Source organism: Abramis brama (assembly GCF_963993115.1).
Source record: "Abramis brama genome assembly, chromosome: 7".
NCBI lineage: Eukaryota > Metazoa > Chordata > Actinopteri > Cypriniformes > Leuciscidae > Abramis > Abramis brama.
In genome coordinates this window covers 27,437,499-27,454,037 of record NC_139969.1, presented here as the reverse complement: position 1 = coordinate 27,454,037, position 16,539 = coordinate 27,437,499, and the positions used below count along the sequence as shown (strand labels likewise).

The window sequence follows — 16,539 nt, the reverse complement described above, 5'->3', positions numbered from 1 at the left end:
ATTACCCTTTTAATTTGTTTATTCTGTGGCGGAAAATATTTTTGTATTCCTCCATACGAATGCGTCTGCTGACAAGACATTAAAATTTTACCATGTAAAAACATAAATTTTTACCATAGTAAAAACATAAATTTTTACCATAATTTTTACCATAGTAAAAACATTACATTTTGAGATAATACATATAAAAACACAAACCAACACGTTCTCACCAGTGAAAGGTTATCCCATATCTTCGGGAATTTAAATCTCGGCGCTTTCACAACATTGATCTAACTGTGTGTGAGTGAGACTCGCTGACCGTTGCAAGATGGCGGGCGAGATGACGTGTCTGGTCTGGAGCGGTGGAACATGGGGAGTCCAACAGCTCCAGTAGCAATCAGTCAACACGAAACACAAGTTTACACAACTCCCACAAATCAGTGCAGTCAGCTGAGTCACGTGGCCGCAGTGTTTCTCACTTAGCCCGTCCCGTGGACCGACTTCACTCAAACAGGTAAACTCCAGTCAACCTGCCGTACTGGTTAAGTAACGTTAGTGTGTCTGTAGTCGAAGAGGAGGAGTGGGTAGTAGCGTCATTCTTAACGTCTGCGCGAGCTCTCGTCGTCTTTGGTTCATGTTCATTTGAATTACAACTATTTATTTACCGACTGCGACCTGCACGAGAACAACTCACCATCCGGGGACTTTGTAAATCGCACAGTAAGGTAAACCGTGTTACATTCTCTAACCGACCTTCTTCAGGCTTATATTTGCTATGTACAAACTTAAGTTCTTAATGATTGACAGGAACATAAAGTACTAGTTTACTTTTCATTCAACATGTTTCTCACTATACTGGTTTTCTCCTGTGTTTGTATAAGCCTGTCTTAGTCACACTGTGATTCATGTTTTTTGTTTTTTTTGTCATATTATTCATAAGATCTTCTGCACCTCTCAAAATGAACTTCCTCTTGGAGACTCTTCAGTTGATAGTGTTAACCATCTACTACCACCTGGAATTCCTCATAAAACTCTTCGTCCCTCAGAGGAAGAAAGATGTGTCTGGAGAGATTGTGCTCATCACTGGGGCAGGCTGTGGCATTGGCAGACTGATGGCCCTTGAGTTTGCCCCACTCGACGTCTCACTGGTGCTGTGGGACATTAATGTGGATGGTTTGAAAGAAACCGCAAAGCAGGTTAAAGAAAAAGGAGCGTCAAGGGTACATTACTATCAGTGTGACTGCGGTGATAGAGATGTGGTCTACCGAGTCGCGAATCAGGTAATCCAAGTTTAAACCTGCTCTTGTGAGCTGTTTGCCTGGAATGAAGAGTATTTAATTCAAACCCAGAAGTGGTCTGAGTAGTTGGAGTTAAATACTGTAGACAATAGATTTTTTTTCTAACATTATAATGCATTATCTAAGGTATTGCAACACACCTCTGCATCACTTTTAAATGTCATTAAAACTGCACTTGTTAACACTTGATTCTGATTGGTCAGTCCTGTGACATTCCGCATTCATTTATTTTTGCCTAATGAGTGCTAAACTATCCACCTTATTCCCACGCCCCATGTCGCTTTGCACAAATTATGGGTGTAACTTCCTGTTAAACAATCAGTGAAAAGGCTCGCTCTATGAACGCAATACGTTAAAAAAGTGTCACAATGAGATGGCATTAATCTACTCACCCTTCAACCATCAAACATTAAAAGGAAATTTAAAAGTGTAAAAGCATCAACAAGGTATTTCAACAGACCAAATAACCCCAAAAGCGCCAGTCTTTCCACAGCAATAACGGACGGGTTAAATATCACTGTAGTCTGTATTATGTAACTTGTTGCCTTAATCAAAAATGTTCATTAACTTCACCATTACGTGATACTATTTCAAAGTGATTTCCGTCATTTTGACAGATTATAAATTGCATTTACCTGTGAAAACAAACCTGGAAAGGATTTGAGGAGAATAACGAGAGATTCTTTATGCATTCCAGTGAATTATTAATGGAATAATTAAATTCGGGAGAACAGACCACAAATGTGAAGTACATGTTGTCCTTTTTCATACTTCTACAGCGGATTGCAAAGGGAAAAGAAAAATAATCACGAGGAAAAGAAAGCAGCGACTGAAAAGAGCTCTTGCCATAGATATTCTTGTTATAACATGTCACGTTAAAATGTACGACTGAAAAGAGCTCTTGCCATAGATATTCTTGTTATAACATGTCACGTTAAAATACGCAAGTAAATAAGTATAACGTTATTCTCATGATGTCTGAAGATAAATCATGAAAGAAAATTGACAGCTCATCCAGTCAAACTGACGGATCAGCTTTATTTGTAGGGCAACCTTATGATTTGAAATGATTCGTTTCCCGGAAGTGCCACCCATAATCAGGTTCACCCATAATCACCCAGAAAGGTTATCAGGAATAAGGTGGGGATAGTTGTCCCTGGCAACCAATACTTGATTCTGATTGGTCAGTCGTGGCATTCTGTTGTCATATATTATTGTGTCATGACCGCTAAACTATTGGACCATAGAGTGGTGCAGTACTGACGTCACTTTGTAGGCCAACCGGCTTTTAGCATCATGCTAGTTCCCTTGAGAAAACCCCAATAGGATTTCCCCATAGACCTTTGGATTATCACTAAAAACAAGCTCTGTGATCAGCAAAAGTTTATGACACTTGCACGTTTTGTCCATCAAGATGATTTAAAAGGCTAAAGGTAGGCTATAAACGAACTACACCACTGTCCCACAAATTTAACGTCACCATCACTAAGCTTCTGACAGCTCTTTCAGCTTTTATCTAAAAACAATTTCCTAGAACTTTTGAGATAGAATAGTTTATAAGAGCACAATTATAAGCATAAAGAGGCTATGAAAGCGGACTGAGCTTACCTTTTTGGCATGATGATGTTTAATCTCCTCGACAGCCTCTGTAGTCCCATTTAACCACTTGTTAGCAACCTCCTTTTTCAAGGTGCGCAACCACAAAAAATCACGAGTGGGGTAATATTGATGTATTTTATGTCGTAGAATAAAACGTGAAAGTGTCACCACAGACCTTATTTCAGGCATTTAACCAAAACCCCATTCAAAAAACCCATTAGCTTCGGGACGGGAGGACCGGTCGGAAGTGCTAAAATGCTAACTCACTTCCGCGTTTTGGCTTACAAATTGATGTCATTCCTGCAGCTGTTATCTCTGGCATCCAATACTTGATTTTGATTGGTCAGTTAGGACCTTGGTGTAAGGCAGCATCACCCTGAAGGGTGTGATGGTAATTTTGTGCGGCAAACTGAAATCCTTTTTTATGTAGGCTAAATGAAAAGTCAATAAGTAAAAACTACTCAAAAGAAAATGAATGGTACTACCTATCATTATTAATAGCACTTAGAAGGCAAAATACAATAGTTTGTCAAAATATTTTGAAAATATTTTTTTTGTTAATTCTTACATTTTTTTAGGGAAAGTCACTCCAAAAGGTATATGTCCATTTGGCCTCCCGAGTTATTTATTTTATTTGTACAATTATGTATGGCTAACCAAATGGTACAGCATAATATGACATTTAACTTTAATAAATGGTTCATTTGAGATCTTAATCTAACTGTCCAGAATCTTTTACTCATATTGATTATATGTTGACTTCTAGGTAAAAAGTGAAATCGGCGATGTCACCATACTAATAAACAATGCTGGAATAGTCAGTGGTAATAAGTTCATGGACACTCCTGATGCAGTTGTTGAGAAGACACTCAGAGTTAATGCAATGTCCCACTTTTGGGTAGGATTTACATATTTTCTACATTTTATCAAATTTTATATGGCACTTTGTTTTTGTTTTGTAGCCAATATTCTGTATAAGTGTCCATTTGTGGTTATGCCTCTGTTTTAGACATACAAAGCATTTCTGCCCGCCATGACAGACAAGAACCATGGACATCTGGTCTGTGTTGCTAGTTCTGCAGGGTTGATAGGCGTCAATGGACTGGCAGGTAAAGCATTCACCTATGTCCTCTTATCTCTTACACAACTGCTTTCTCGCCAGAGGTGCTTTTGGAACACTAACAAAGTCCTTCATGGCTTTAAGTCTTTCAAACAACATGTTTGACAAGAAATTAATGTTTTTTTTGTTAAAGTTTGTCAGCAGATATGAATGAACACTAATTTTTAATACAGAAATTGTAGATCACAGTCTTAATGTGGTTTTTTTCCCACAGGTGTGTGTTAAGTAAAAGTGTAGACTTTAACAGGAAACGGATATCTGAGATGCTGTTGTGAATTCCTGTGACGTTTGTTATCTTAGTTTGCATGTGCCCAGGACTTATTACTACATGGAGATTTTAATGAGCTGGTTTCTGGAATGCCTAAAACTGGTATACCTTGCAGTGTCACTAGCACGTTTGTACAAATGTCTCCTAACTTGCCTGTCTTTTCCACACAGATTATTGCGCAAGCAAGTTTGCTGCTGTGGGTTTTGCCGAGTCCGTGGCCTATGAGCTGATATCTGCGGGGAAGGATGGAGTCAAAACCACAATCGTCTGCCCATACCTCATCAACACAGGCCTGTTTGATGGCTGCAATACAAAGTAAGCTAGCACACACACTGTAAAAAAATATTGTTGGTTTAACTTAAAGTTACCCGGTTGCCTTAAAAGTTAGTTCATTAAAATTAAAAATTTGAGTTAATACAATGAAGGAGATTGGTTTAATAAATGGAAACTCAAAATATTGTTATCTGAACCACATTAATTATATAAGTTGATTTAACAAAAGATAAAAAGTTGTGATATCAAATCATGAATATATCTTTTTACACTGCACTTCATCCCCAAACACATTTTTTAATTTAAAGATGCAGCATTTGAACAGGGAACAGAAGACGTCATTTAAAGAAAAAACACCTACTTTTAAGATAATGATCAGTCTCTCAATATTGCTTCACTCTCAAATTGTCGTAAGGACATCATTTCAGGGCCATTCAATCTCAGTTCCTTGTCGTTTTCCAATTAGCCATAATCAGAATCTCTGTAGGCAGGATTTTGCACACTGCTTTGTAAATGTATACAATCAAAATAGAGACACAGACTTTGACTGTGCTTCATGGAGCTTGACAAACAAATCACCATTGACACAAACGCAACTTAAATTACTATGATCATTAAGTTTGTGTCACTTAATGGTTTATTGCAGCTTTTTTAACTGTTTTCTAGCCATTGACGATATTTTTTTTATAATTTGACACAACACTTCCCTGCCATTGACAAGTTTTTCCAGCAATCCATGTTTTCACTGGTCTTCTGAAATAGTACAGCTTCTCCAGCTCCAAAATCAAGTGAAGAAAAAGGTCTGCGGAAGCTGATAGAAAATTGTTTACCAAACATTCAATAGCATATACATCAAAACTGTCTAATGGTACAGAGAAAAATGTCAAGCCCACGAAGAGTTAACAACAAGCTTTGGTGGTGTTGATGGACTCGATCTACTTCAATTATGTTTTTTAGGGGTGTAACAATATATCGCATCACAATACATAATGCAACAATATGTATCGTGGATAGTGACAATCTGTATTGTGTATAGTTCACCCAAAATGAAAATTACTGTGTGAGAAAAAATTTAAGTTTACAGAGTTTTGGTGTCAGTACTACATTAAACTACTATATATAATGTATAATAATGCAATGGGGGAATATTTGTGGGTCCTGATAATGGCAAATGTCTTATGTTACCAGTAAAAAAGTGGCCTACATTATTTTAAATAAATCTAGTCAGTGACAGAGCAAGCATATTCGTCTAAAATAATTCTTTATTTTCAGCTTCATAATCATGAATATTTATATTCCAATTCATTTACACCCACAATGTAACACATTTTAAGCAACAGCACTTTTTTTTTTTTGTTAACCTTTCACCATATGTCTTGGAGTGTCGTATAGTGAGTTCAGTATCGTGATCTGTATCAAATCGTGACGTGAGGGTATCGTTACACCCCTAATGTTTTGATCATTGTCTTTGACTAAAACATGTTTTTCTCAGCTTTGTGTTGGAAACCCACATTCAAGTGCCCCTATTATGGAGACTGCCAGTGTGTAATATAGCTGTTTGTGAATGTAAAAGGTCTGCAAAGTTTCAAAGATCAAAAAGCACAACAAATAAAGTTATTGTCTCCTAAAAGAAAGAATCGGTTCTAAACTGCCGAAATGAGTCGTCAGTAATTCCAGTCTTTCTTCCTGCTCAAACCTACATAGGTTTGTGACAAATTTGCATAATGCCAGTCTATGGTCTTCATTGGCTGCCCGTGAACAATGTCTAATTTGACCCTCAAACACCGTAGCTGAGACTGGAAGAGTTTGGTTCGTTGTTGATGTGTTGAGAAGATGCTGTTTTTTTTGTTTTGTTGCTGTTAAACAGCAATGATAAAAAATGCTGCCGCTGGCAACTTAAAAAAAATACTCTGGTGGGAAAAGTTCATAGCCCGTAGCAGTTCATAGCCCTCAGCATGGTCCTTTGCCTAAGGGCTGGGGCTACTTTGTGTATTGATGGACCCTTCAAATGTTGTCTGAATAGTTCCACTTTCTGTCATCTGATGCTGGTTGGAAAGTAGCATTGCATGTAGCGTGTTTTGTATTTGAGACGTAACAAGTATGTGTGAGAATGAAAGAGACATTAAGGCTATGGACATAAATGTAAAATGCAGTTAAATATCCTCGAAGTACCCAATCATACAGTCATTTTGGTTTCATCCGTTTGTAAAAAATAGCCATTTAAATGAAAGCATGTGCCTTGTCTGCAGGTGGCCCCGACTGCTGCCCATATTGGAGCCAGACTATGTTGCTAAGAGGATTGTCAATGCCATTCTGACAGACCAAGTTTACCTTTTACTTCCAAAGACCTTATACTTATTAAGGGCTTTAAAAGGGTAAGTTAGTTTCATTTGCTTATCTCAGACTTCTCCAGGTAAAAACATGTCCTCGTGTTTGGAATGTTTATATGTAACAGTTTTTCTATTTGTAAAAATGTTTCATATTTTAAATGTTTTTGTAGTACATCATATCTTTCCAACATACCCCTCTTTTATTTGTTTTTGTTTTTTCAGCTTCAAATATAAGTTGAAAAGGCTTTAAGCAACTGCAAGCATGATATAATTGTTCTTATATGAACGTAACGGGTGCTTCTCAATTAAAAGACTGTATCCTAGTGAGGCTGTGCCCTTCCTAGTCTAGTCCTTTTAGAGGCTTGTAGACTGGAGTCTTCCTCCGCATTGAACGCTAGAATGAGTCGGTCTTCTAAGTGCGCATGGCAATGTCATAAATGTATCTGCCCTTATGGTCATGACTCAAATTCTATTAAAATTATAGTTTGAAAAATACATTATATTAAAAACCTTTATATTAAAGGGGTGGTTCAGGATTTTGGACATCAGACCTCATTTCCAAGTTAGCCTGGGTGTTATTTATCAGTGGAGACAGTTTTCAACATTTTTCATGCAGTCCTTCCAGTTGCATAGTTCGCCGGTGCTAGGCTAGCGCGAGTCAACGGTATCTGCTAGCCTGCCATTTAAAAACAGTTTTACCCACTCCACAGTACACCAAAATCTAATAAATTATAACGCCAGACTATCGATGTAAATGTCTGTTGAGAGAATAATGTTAGAAATCAAACTACCCTTTCATCGCATTGCAATAGTTATACTTTGTTCCCTGTATTTATTAGCACAGTCTACAGCAGCGGCGGAGTGATATTAAGTTACCTAGGCAACCGAGAGAGCCGATCCACATGACAATCACGCAAGTGTATTTACCTGCCGCTGACACTCATCACTACAGAAGCAGAGTATATTTCACGAAGAAATCAACAAGACATAGGACTATGGCCGGTGTCTCGTTGTCCAAGCCAGCAGCAAGAAGCCACAGTTGGTTCCTTTCTGGATCTCTCAATGGAAATTTGTGGAAACTTTTTGGTGACCATCTATTTGGTTTATTTTTACAATTTCGAAATGCACACCGAATCACCATGTTGCCAGTTCCTTAGTTTACAATCGAATGTTTCAATGTCGTTGTTCAAGGTTACTACTAGCTAGCTAGACGTCCCGACTGTAGTGCGCTTCTGTTCTGTGTTTACTTTTCGGCACAGTACTATTAACCGGAGCAAAGTAAAATTCCACCGCTGCTGAGAAAACTAGTTCCTGTAAATGTAATGCGATCATTGAGATGCAAGATGAGTAGTTTGATTTCTAACATTATTCTCTCAACAGACATTTACATCGATAGTCTGGCGTTATAATTTATTAGATTTTGGTGTACTGTGGAGTGGGTAAAACTGTTTTTAATGGCAGGCTAGCAGATACCGTTGACTCGCGCTAGCCTAGCACCGGCGAACTATGCAACTGGAAGGACTGGATTAAAAAATGTTGAAAACTGTCTCCACTGATAAATAACACCCAGGCTAACTTGGAAATGAGGTCCGATGTCCAAAATCCTGAACCACCCATTTAACTACCTTTCTATCAATGCAGTACTGGTAATTACAACTCTCTGTGGGCTCCCAGTTTTTTTTTTTTAATTGGAATGTGTGCAAAAGATTGTGGGTGATTGAAGGATGCAAAGTTGTGTAGGGTGCCATTTGGGACAGGGCCTGAGGCGTCCTTTGACGGAGCTTGATGACGTGGCTGCCGAGATATGCAACCTTACTAGAACGCAGCCTTCTGTTTGAGAAGGAGATGGTCCTCACTGCAGAACACGAAATCCAGGGGGAGGAGTTGGATCCAGATCCAACTCCTCCCACCTTACATATACCTAAACCTACCCATCTCCACCCCCTGATCCCTAAACCCACCCCTAAACCTACCAATCTCCACCCCTTATCTGGATCCAACTCCGCCCCCTGGATCTTGTGTACTGCAGTGAGGTGCTACTGTTGAGAAGCGCCCAATGACAGTGTTGTCCAAACCTACTGTGGTCCAAAACACATTAAATTGATCAAAAGAGACAGTAAAAACATTTATAATGTTACAAAAGATTTCTATTACTAATAAATGCTGTTTAAATGTATTCTGGTTTCCACAGGAATATTAAGCAGGGCAACTGTTTTCATTGTTGATAATAACAAGAAATTGTTTTTGAGCAGCAAATCATCATATTAGAGTGATTTCTGAAGGATCATGTGACACTAAAGACTGGAGTAATGACGCTGAAAATTCAGCTTTGCCTTCACAGGACTAAATCACATTTACATGGCAGCAGAAGAACATCTGAATACATGTATACAAAACTAATGTCCCTTGTGTAAATGGAAATACACATTTAATTGGTCCTTACGCTGTCTGAGGCTTGATCCCTGCAGTGGATGGAAACAGAAAAGCTCTGCAGAAAGTTAAACCCATAAATTTGCCGTTGTCTGTGGAGTGAGTCGGGGATGTGACATGAATAATTTCACTATTGATGTCAAATGAAATCTGCTGCAGTAAAGAGGGAGCCAGTGGGTTTGAGAGAAGTATCTGGAGTGAACTAAAGGTCTGAGAGTTTAGCCTTAAGCAATGGCACGGAACAAAACAGGGTTTTGTGTGTGTGTGTGGATTTACTCATCTCCCCGAGGACATTAAGACACTGAATGACAGGAACACTGTGATTCATTGTGTTCCTGTGTTGACTTCACCTTTGCTTGGGTGAAAATGACATCTTTTCGTTTGCTTGTTGTATTTATGAACTTCAATTTAATTATGCACATTGCCGTGGTTACGAGACTGTATTAGTCTGCTTATTTCATAGGAATGATTAAGAACATTGTGTTTTAAGGAGAAGCGCACAGTTTCAGTTTCACAGCTGCAACTAGTCTCGCAAGTTGTATCAGTTGTAGGTGAAATGTTTTCCAGCTGCACTAGTGCCTGTGTTTCATAACACCTTTAACCCGGCCGTGGCTTGAAAACAGAGGACCCTTAAGAAGCTCTTTCTTATGCAGCTGTGACAATTACTGATGCTAACTCAGGAGATAAAGCAACACCTGTTTGTGTGGGCTGTGAGACAGACTTCAGTGCATAAAATTGGCCAATTAATTGCAATCTGTGTTTGGTATTTAATGTGTTTTGGACAGTAGAGTCATAATTATCAAGGCTGCAGTATGTGAATGGGAAGAGGCATTCTTTATTATTTTAATGCCCTCTTTCCTTTTTTACAGAAACATGTATAACCGTCCTGATTCTAATCCTATCACTTAAATCATCAAATCACAAATTACATTTGTTAATATATTATTCCAGCATGATGATGAGTGTTGAATCTCAGTGCATTAGGTGTGAATGATCTCATTTCCAGGCCTGGTCATTATTTTCAGTCCCGAACATTGGCCTTTTTCTGGACACCTTGCTCCAATTTGAAATGATCATTTCTCTCTTTGTGGATAGGATGTCTGGATACAACAACAACAACAACAAAAAGATTTTACATATGTTGTAATGTGAGCTATTTGTAGTTTTAAAAAAATCAAAGATGATTTGATTTCAGACTTCAGTAACTTGTGTGTTCATAGACCCACATATGTGCAAATTAATATAAAGCATGTATATAATATATTATATTATATTATATTATATTATATTATATTATATTATATTATATTATATTATATTATATTATATTATATTATATTATATTATATTATATTGTTGATTTTTCTTTACAGTGTCATCCCATTCAAGCAATCAGTTGTCCTGGGTATGTACTTGGGGGCCTTCAATTTCATGGATGCTTTCAGAGGACGGGAAAAGAAGAGAGATTAAATGTAATGAAACGAATTTTCTTAAATTTTGATGCACTGTATATTAACACATTCCTGATTTTTCACTATTTGTAACTACCTCTGCCATACAGTTATTTCATTATATCATAATATATCACATTACATACTGTTTTGATATTGGGGAAGAGGTTCTTTTTTTTTTTTTTTTTTACAATGTTAGACATAGTTCTGATCTAATGTTGGCCTCATTTCAAAAGCAAGATATATATATGATAATACCAGTAACAACAATGTCAGATGTAGGCCTACTGTGCTATAGTGGTACACATGACTGAATAAGTGTGAAATATTTACATTTTATTTATTGTGTTTACCCCTGTTTGTGCCAGAAATTGTTCTCTAAGTTCTTTTTTTTTCTTTTTCTAAGCTGTCAAAAATAACAGTGCGCCGACTTAGTTTAATAAGAATTTAATGATGCTGCTGGAACTGTTTTGTTTGAGCTTTGATAGACTGCTATGAGGCTTGCAAAATAACCAGCTCTCCTTTTTAATGGATAGGACCCTAGATTTGCATGCATATGGCACCATCTAGTGTTGTTAAGCATTGTTTGTGATATTATAACTGCCTCTCAAAGAGAAAACAGTTTTTCTTGCAGGAACTTTAGACAAACAATCATTGCATTAATGTGTGATGGTGTAGGTCTGTCTGCAAACCTTTTAACCATGTGTTTGTAATAAATAAAATCAACTGGCTCTGAATTGTTTCGGCCCTATATACCTATAATAGCTCTAATGCCAAGACAAAAATACACAGAATTTCTTTAAATATACCATATTAAATAACATTTTACATCCTGAGCTATTACATAGAGAAGACATAGTAGCATTTTTATGCAGCTTTCAATTTGCAATCCTGCAGTAATGTGAGACAGGGAATGGACAACCCAATTCAAAATGCCATGTCTAAGGCATAGACCACCTTTTACCAGCTGCTTAAAGTGATTGACAAGTCTCAGGTTTGGCCCTTTATGACCTTCCACACAAATGAGAGCAGAGATTTGATTCGGTTGCTAAGGTTGCATTTGAGATTTTGTATAGAGAGTGGAAACATGAGGCCTTCAGGGAGAACGAAATAGATTTTCAATTTATTGTTTGCCATCGCAGCACCTCATTCCACAGCTCATCAGATAGAAAAGATATTCAAAGCACAGCACCAGCCCAGCACATGAGGGAGGATATTATAAAATAAAAATCTGATTTAACAGCTTTATACTTGTTTTGGCTTATTTCTCTCAGGATATTTTTTTTTTTTTTTTCTTTGAATTAATGTAGATACATTATTAAGTAAACATGTATAATAATATTGGACTTGCTGGAGAATCTTAAGGGGATAATTAGGAGGTTATATTGAAGTACACAAAAAGATATTTGAAGCACTTTTTAAAAGGGTGACGAGATTCCCCAGGTGTCAGTTTGAGGAACCCTAAATTGATTATTTTCATGTTTACAGTCTAGATTAAATTCTACACAATAATTTGATAATTGGCCGGAAGTGACGTTCCATGAATGGTGATATTTAGTACTTATGTAACTTAACTTATGTAAGCAGTGCATAGCAGGTTTTATTTTTTTCAGAGCATTTATATATTTTTTTGCAACCAGATCTGTAATTTTGCGCTTGGAGTCGGGTTTCTCAATGTAAAAAGTGATCAGTTGACTTAACTTAAAAAAAAAATTAGGAAACCCATTGCCTTAAAATTATTAAGTTAATCAACTTCACGCTTAATTGAAAAAAATAAGTTATGTGAACTGGACAATTCCACATTACTTAATTTTTTTGATTAAAGCATGAAGTTTATTAACTTAATAATTTTAAGTAATGTGGAATTGTCCAGTTCACATAACTTATTTTTTTCAATTAAGCATTAAGTTTATTTACTTAATTTTAAGGCAATGGCTTTACACATTTTATTTTTTAAGTAAGGAAACTGATTTTTTTTTTTTTTACAGTGTTGAAATAAAAACCCGGAGAGGAGTAGAATGACTACTTTGAGCAAATACTCTAATCTAGTCAAGGGGTGTCCAATCCTACTCCTGCGGGCCAGTGTCCTGTAAAGTTTAGCTCCAACCCTAATTAAAAAAACTAGTTGTGTGTCATTTGTTTGCATTGTTTTTATGTTTTTGTTTTTATTTTCTCTTTTTATACCTTCTGTACAGCACTTTGGTTCCACTTGTGGTGTTGAAAGTGCTTTATAAATAAAGTTGAGTTGAGTTGAGTTAAACACACCTGAGGCAAGCTGGAGCTAAACTCTGCAGGACAGCGGCCTGAGGACCGAGTTTGGACAGCCCTGGTCTAGTCGAGTCTATGCGTTGCTTGCAGCTATTTTCATTGGCAAAGAATAAATACATGGACTAACTGGTCAATATATGTTAGCAATGGTAACTGGATAAAATCACTTGTAAAAGTCACACACGAATCAGTGCGGCTTGTGTTTACATGCGGCTTTGTCTTGCTCATGTGATATTGTTTACATTTAAAGCTCTTTTCGTGAAATGCAATGTCATTTAAATGCAGATTTCAGCTAAATCATGGGCTGTGTGTTTTAGGTCAATTGAGATGATTTAAATTAGGAGTAAAAGCAAAAATGTAAAAATTGGAGATTTGGCATATTTGTGAATGAAAGGAGACAGGGGTTGGACAATGTAACAAAAACACCTGGTTTTAGACCACAATAATTTTAGTATGGTGTTGGCCTCCTTTTGCGGCCAATACAGCACCAATTTGTTTTGAAAATGACAGATACAAGTCCTGCACAGTGGCCAGAGGGATTTTGAGCCATTCCAGAACAGTGGCCATGTCACCATGTGATGCTGGTGGAGGAAAACCTTTTCTGACTTGCTCCTCCTAAATACCCCAAAGTGTCTGAAAATATTTAGATCTGGTGACCGTGCAGGCCATGGGAGATGTTAAACTTCACTTTCGTGTTCAACAAACGATTCTGCCATTCAAATTGCCATTCAAGTTCCATTCATTGCTGTGTGTATCGGTGCATTATCATGCTGATACACGGCACTCCTTCAGAGTACAATGTTTGAACCATTAGGTGCACATGGACCTCCAGAATGGTTCGATAGTCCTTGGCAGTAACGGTCCCATTAAGCACAGTAGGGAATGCCATGATATTGCAGCCCAAACCATCAGTGATCCACCCATGTGCTTCATTCTGGGCAGTCTGGCTGTAAGCCTCTATGAGGCTTCTCCACACCGTAACTCACACAGATATGGGAAAGACAGTGAAGGTGGACACATCAGAGAACAATACATGTTTCACATTGACCACAGCCCAACATGATATTGGCACGAGTGACCAAAGGTTTGTCTATAGCAGCCTGACCATGAATATTGACTCTGGAGCTCCTGACGAACGGTTTTGGTGGAAACAGGTGCGCATTTAATTCTGCAGTGAGTTGGACAGCTGTGGTTTTATGTTTTTGGAGACAGTCCAGGTTAGTACCTGGACATCCCTTTCAGACAGCTTTCTCTTTCGTCGACAGTTATTCCTGTTGGATGTGGTTTGTATTACGTGGTGGTATGCCGACATTACCCTGGATACCATCGCTATTGTATCATAACAATTTGTCCTCTTTTGAACTCCATGTCATTAGGCCTATGTAGTGTGGATTGCAATATTTTGTTTACAGCTGTGCTATTGCTCAGCTAATTCAACCTCCACTCTCTACTTTTACTGATGGAATGTAAAATCAGTGAATATTGGCCACCAAGCCGCGCATAAGCGTGAAACCTCCAACACTATATTGGCCAGTGTCTCAGTTTCTTTGTCCAATCCCTGTACCTCGATGATGCAATGTAGCTTGTTGCCACTGGACCGCGCTAAAGTCACGTGTATGAGACATCCAAAACATTATCTTAACGGACATCTTCATTTATCCCGAACACAATACACTGGCCAAATAAGCTCGCGTTCAAGCTCTGCCTATAATGTGTCACATAAATGTGCAAGTAACTGCAGTCTTTATTAGCAGAATTGGGCTATAGTGTACGTGAATGCAGCATCGCAAAGTTAGTAGCCTACTAAATGTTTTTTTTGTTTTTTTCTAAATTAAATTTCAGTCCAATTATAACATTGAAATATCGCTCTGCAGACAGCTTGTGCGGTCCCAGACCGGATAAATCCACCTTTATTGGTTTTATTTTGTACATCTTTACCCTGCCTTTGATGCTGGACTGGCTCACTACAGTGACAGTGTCTTGAGCGTTGCGCGCGCTCCGCACGTTTGATGACGCTCCGCTGTAAACATCACTGACGTGTTAGTCGCGTGAGGGAATCTATTAAACTTGGATTTTGGCGAGCGACACTGTATTCTTCAAACCAACCTGCGCCTGCAAACCCAGCAACATACGTCCACGCTGCGATGGCAAGAAAATCCCAAGTCCCGTCTGCGTATTATGGTAAGTTGCTGTTGAAAGCGTAGCCTACTTGATGTACTGTAGCCTACATGTATTCTTCCTTGTGTGGTGTCAGTTTTTCTCCGCATGGACAACTTGTAACATTAATCTTCAATGGAAGCTGTGCTGCAGGAGTGTTCATTCCCAGCTGCAATATATGGGAATTTAAGTTTAAAATGTATATTTGCATCCAGAGTCAGACGTGGAAAAAATATTGCCCTTGGGAATTACTGCATGCTTTATTAATGTTAGCAACAACTGCACAAACTGTGATAGGCCTAAGTGAGAGATTAATCAGAAGTATGATTCATTTTTTGAACGCACTTATATGTATTAGTATGGTGTGTTTACCCTGCTGAAATAGAGGAGGCAGCAACTTTGTGTTGCCAAGGGCATCATGTGCTGTGTTGGCTTTCAGCAAATCATTGAGGAACAGTGGAGACCACAGCCTATCACCTTGCTCCTGAGATATTGAAATTAAAAGCACATGTCACAAATGGAAGTGTGATAAGACTAACTTCTGTTGTTGTAAATGGTCTTTCCATTCGTAATGAAAACAGGATGATTTATACTGTAGGAATTTACAGAAAATTAGGATTCGGCTTTGTGCTGTTGTGTTGTTGTTGGTTTGCAGAAGCAAGTGTACCTGCATTTTAAATGGTCAAGCATCTGATTACTAACATGCAGATTCAGATTTATGCATTCATGCTTACTGTTGAAATATGCACAATGGATATTAAAATCATTGCTCTGGCTTAAAAGTCCAACAGAATTCAATTTCTTATACTATAGTAAAAATTACCATTTGTGGTTCCTTGAATTATGACATTTGCAGAACCCTCTTGGGGTTCCCCAGTTGTTTGTTTGTTTTGTTTTGTTTTCTTCAGCCAAACACCTTAGACATAAAAAACAAATATTTGATGTACCCCCTAAGATTTTAAGTTAATATTTAATTTAATGACACACTTGCATGTTCACAGTTTTTTGATGTTGGTTAAAGGTCACATGAAGTGCAAGTAAATAAATAAAATATTTAATTTAAGTAGGTGTTTATATTTTGCATTCAAATAGAATGATAATAATAATTATCATATTATTATTAGTACTGTCAAATCGATTAATCGTGGTTAATTGCATCTAACATAAAAGTTATATATATATATATGTGTGTGTGTGTGTGTGTGTGTGTGTAATGTGTATGTATATCACACAGACACACACACACACACACACACACATATATATATATATATATATACAGTACTGTGCAAAAGTCTTAGGCATGTTAATATATGTTAGGATATTAACATGCCTAAGACTTTTGCACAGTACTGTGTATATA

General features: G+C 37.6%; 2 protein-coding genes across 4 annotated transcripts in view; both read left to right on the top strand.

Moving 5' to 3' along the window:
* Positions 1–314: 314 nt before the first annotated feature.
* On the top strand, positions 315–11,963 carry sdr16c5a (short chain dehydrogenase/reductase family 16C, member 5a). Of its 2 annotated transcripts, none has more exons than XM_084119851.1 (7): positions 315–702; positions 923–1,262; positions 3,646–3,777; positions 3,889–3,988; positions 4,438–4,582; positions 6,790–6,915; positions 10,674–11,963. In XM_084119851.1, exons 2-7 carry the CDS (start codon positions 942–944, stop codon positions 10,768–10,770), a joined length of 921 nt encoding a protein of 306 aa, XP_083975977.1. In that variant the 5' UTR covers positions 315–702; positions 923–941; the 3' UTR covers positions 10,771–11,963. The 2 variants fall into 2 exon arrangements, with proteins under 2 accessions (XP_083975977.1, XP_083975978.1); XM_084119852.1 differs by having other exon boundaries at positions 591–707.
* Positions 11,964–14,687: 2,724 nt separating this feature from the next.
* The window catches only part of slc44a5a (solute carrier family 44 member 5a), an 83,237-nt gene continuing 81,385 nt past the window's right edge, over positions 14,688–16,539 (top strand). For both annotated transcript variants that reach the window (XM_084120813.1, XM_084120814.1), the window contains exon 1: positions 14,688–15,200. In XM_084120813.1, coding sequence (XP_083976939.1) covers positions 15,164–15,200 — 37 coding nt within the window. In that variant the 5' untranslated portion in view covers positions 14,688–15,163. The remainder of the gene's footprint in view (positions 15,201–16,539) is intronic.

Bases quoted from the DNA above. Each gene is read 5' to 3' on its own strand.
- sdr16c5a (XM_084119851.1), top strand. From the start codon at position 942: ATGAACTTCCTCTTGGAGACTCTTCAGTTGATAGTGTTAACCATCTAC. The intron at 1,263-3,645 runs GTAATCCAAGTT...GTTGACTTCTAG, and splicing joins TCTACCGAGTCGCGAATCAG to GTAAAAAGTGAAATCGGCGA. The intron at 3,989-4,437 runs GTAAAGCATTCA...TTTTCCACACAG, and splicing joins AGGCGTCAATGGACTGGCAG to ATTATTGCGCAAGCAAGTTT.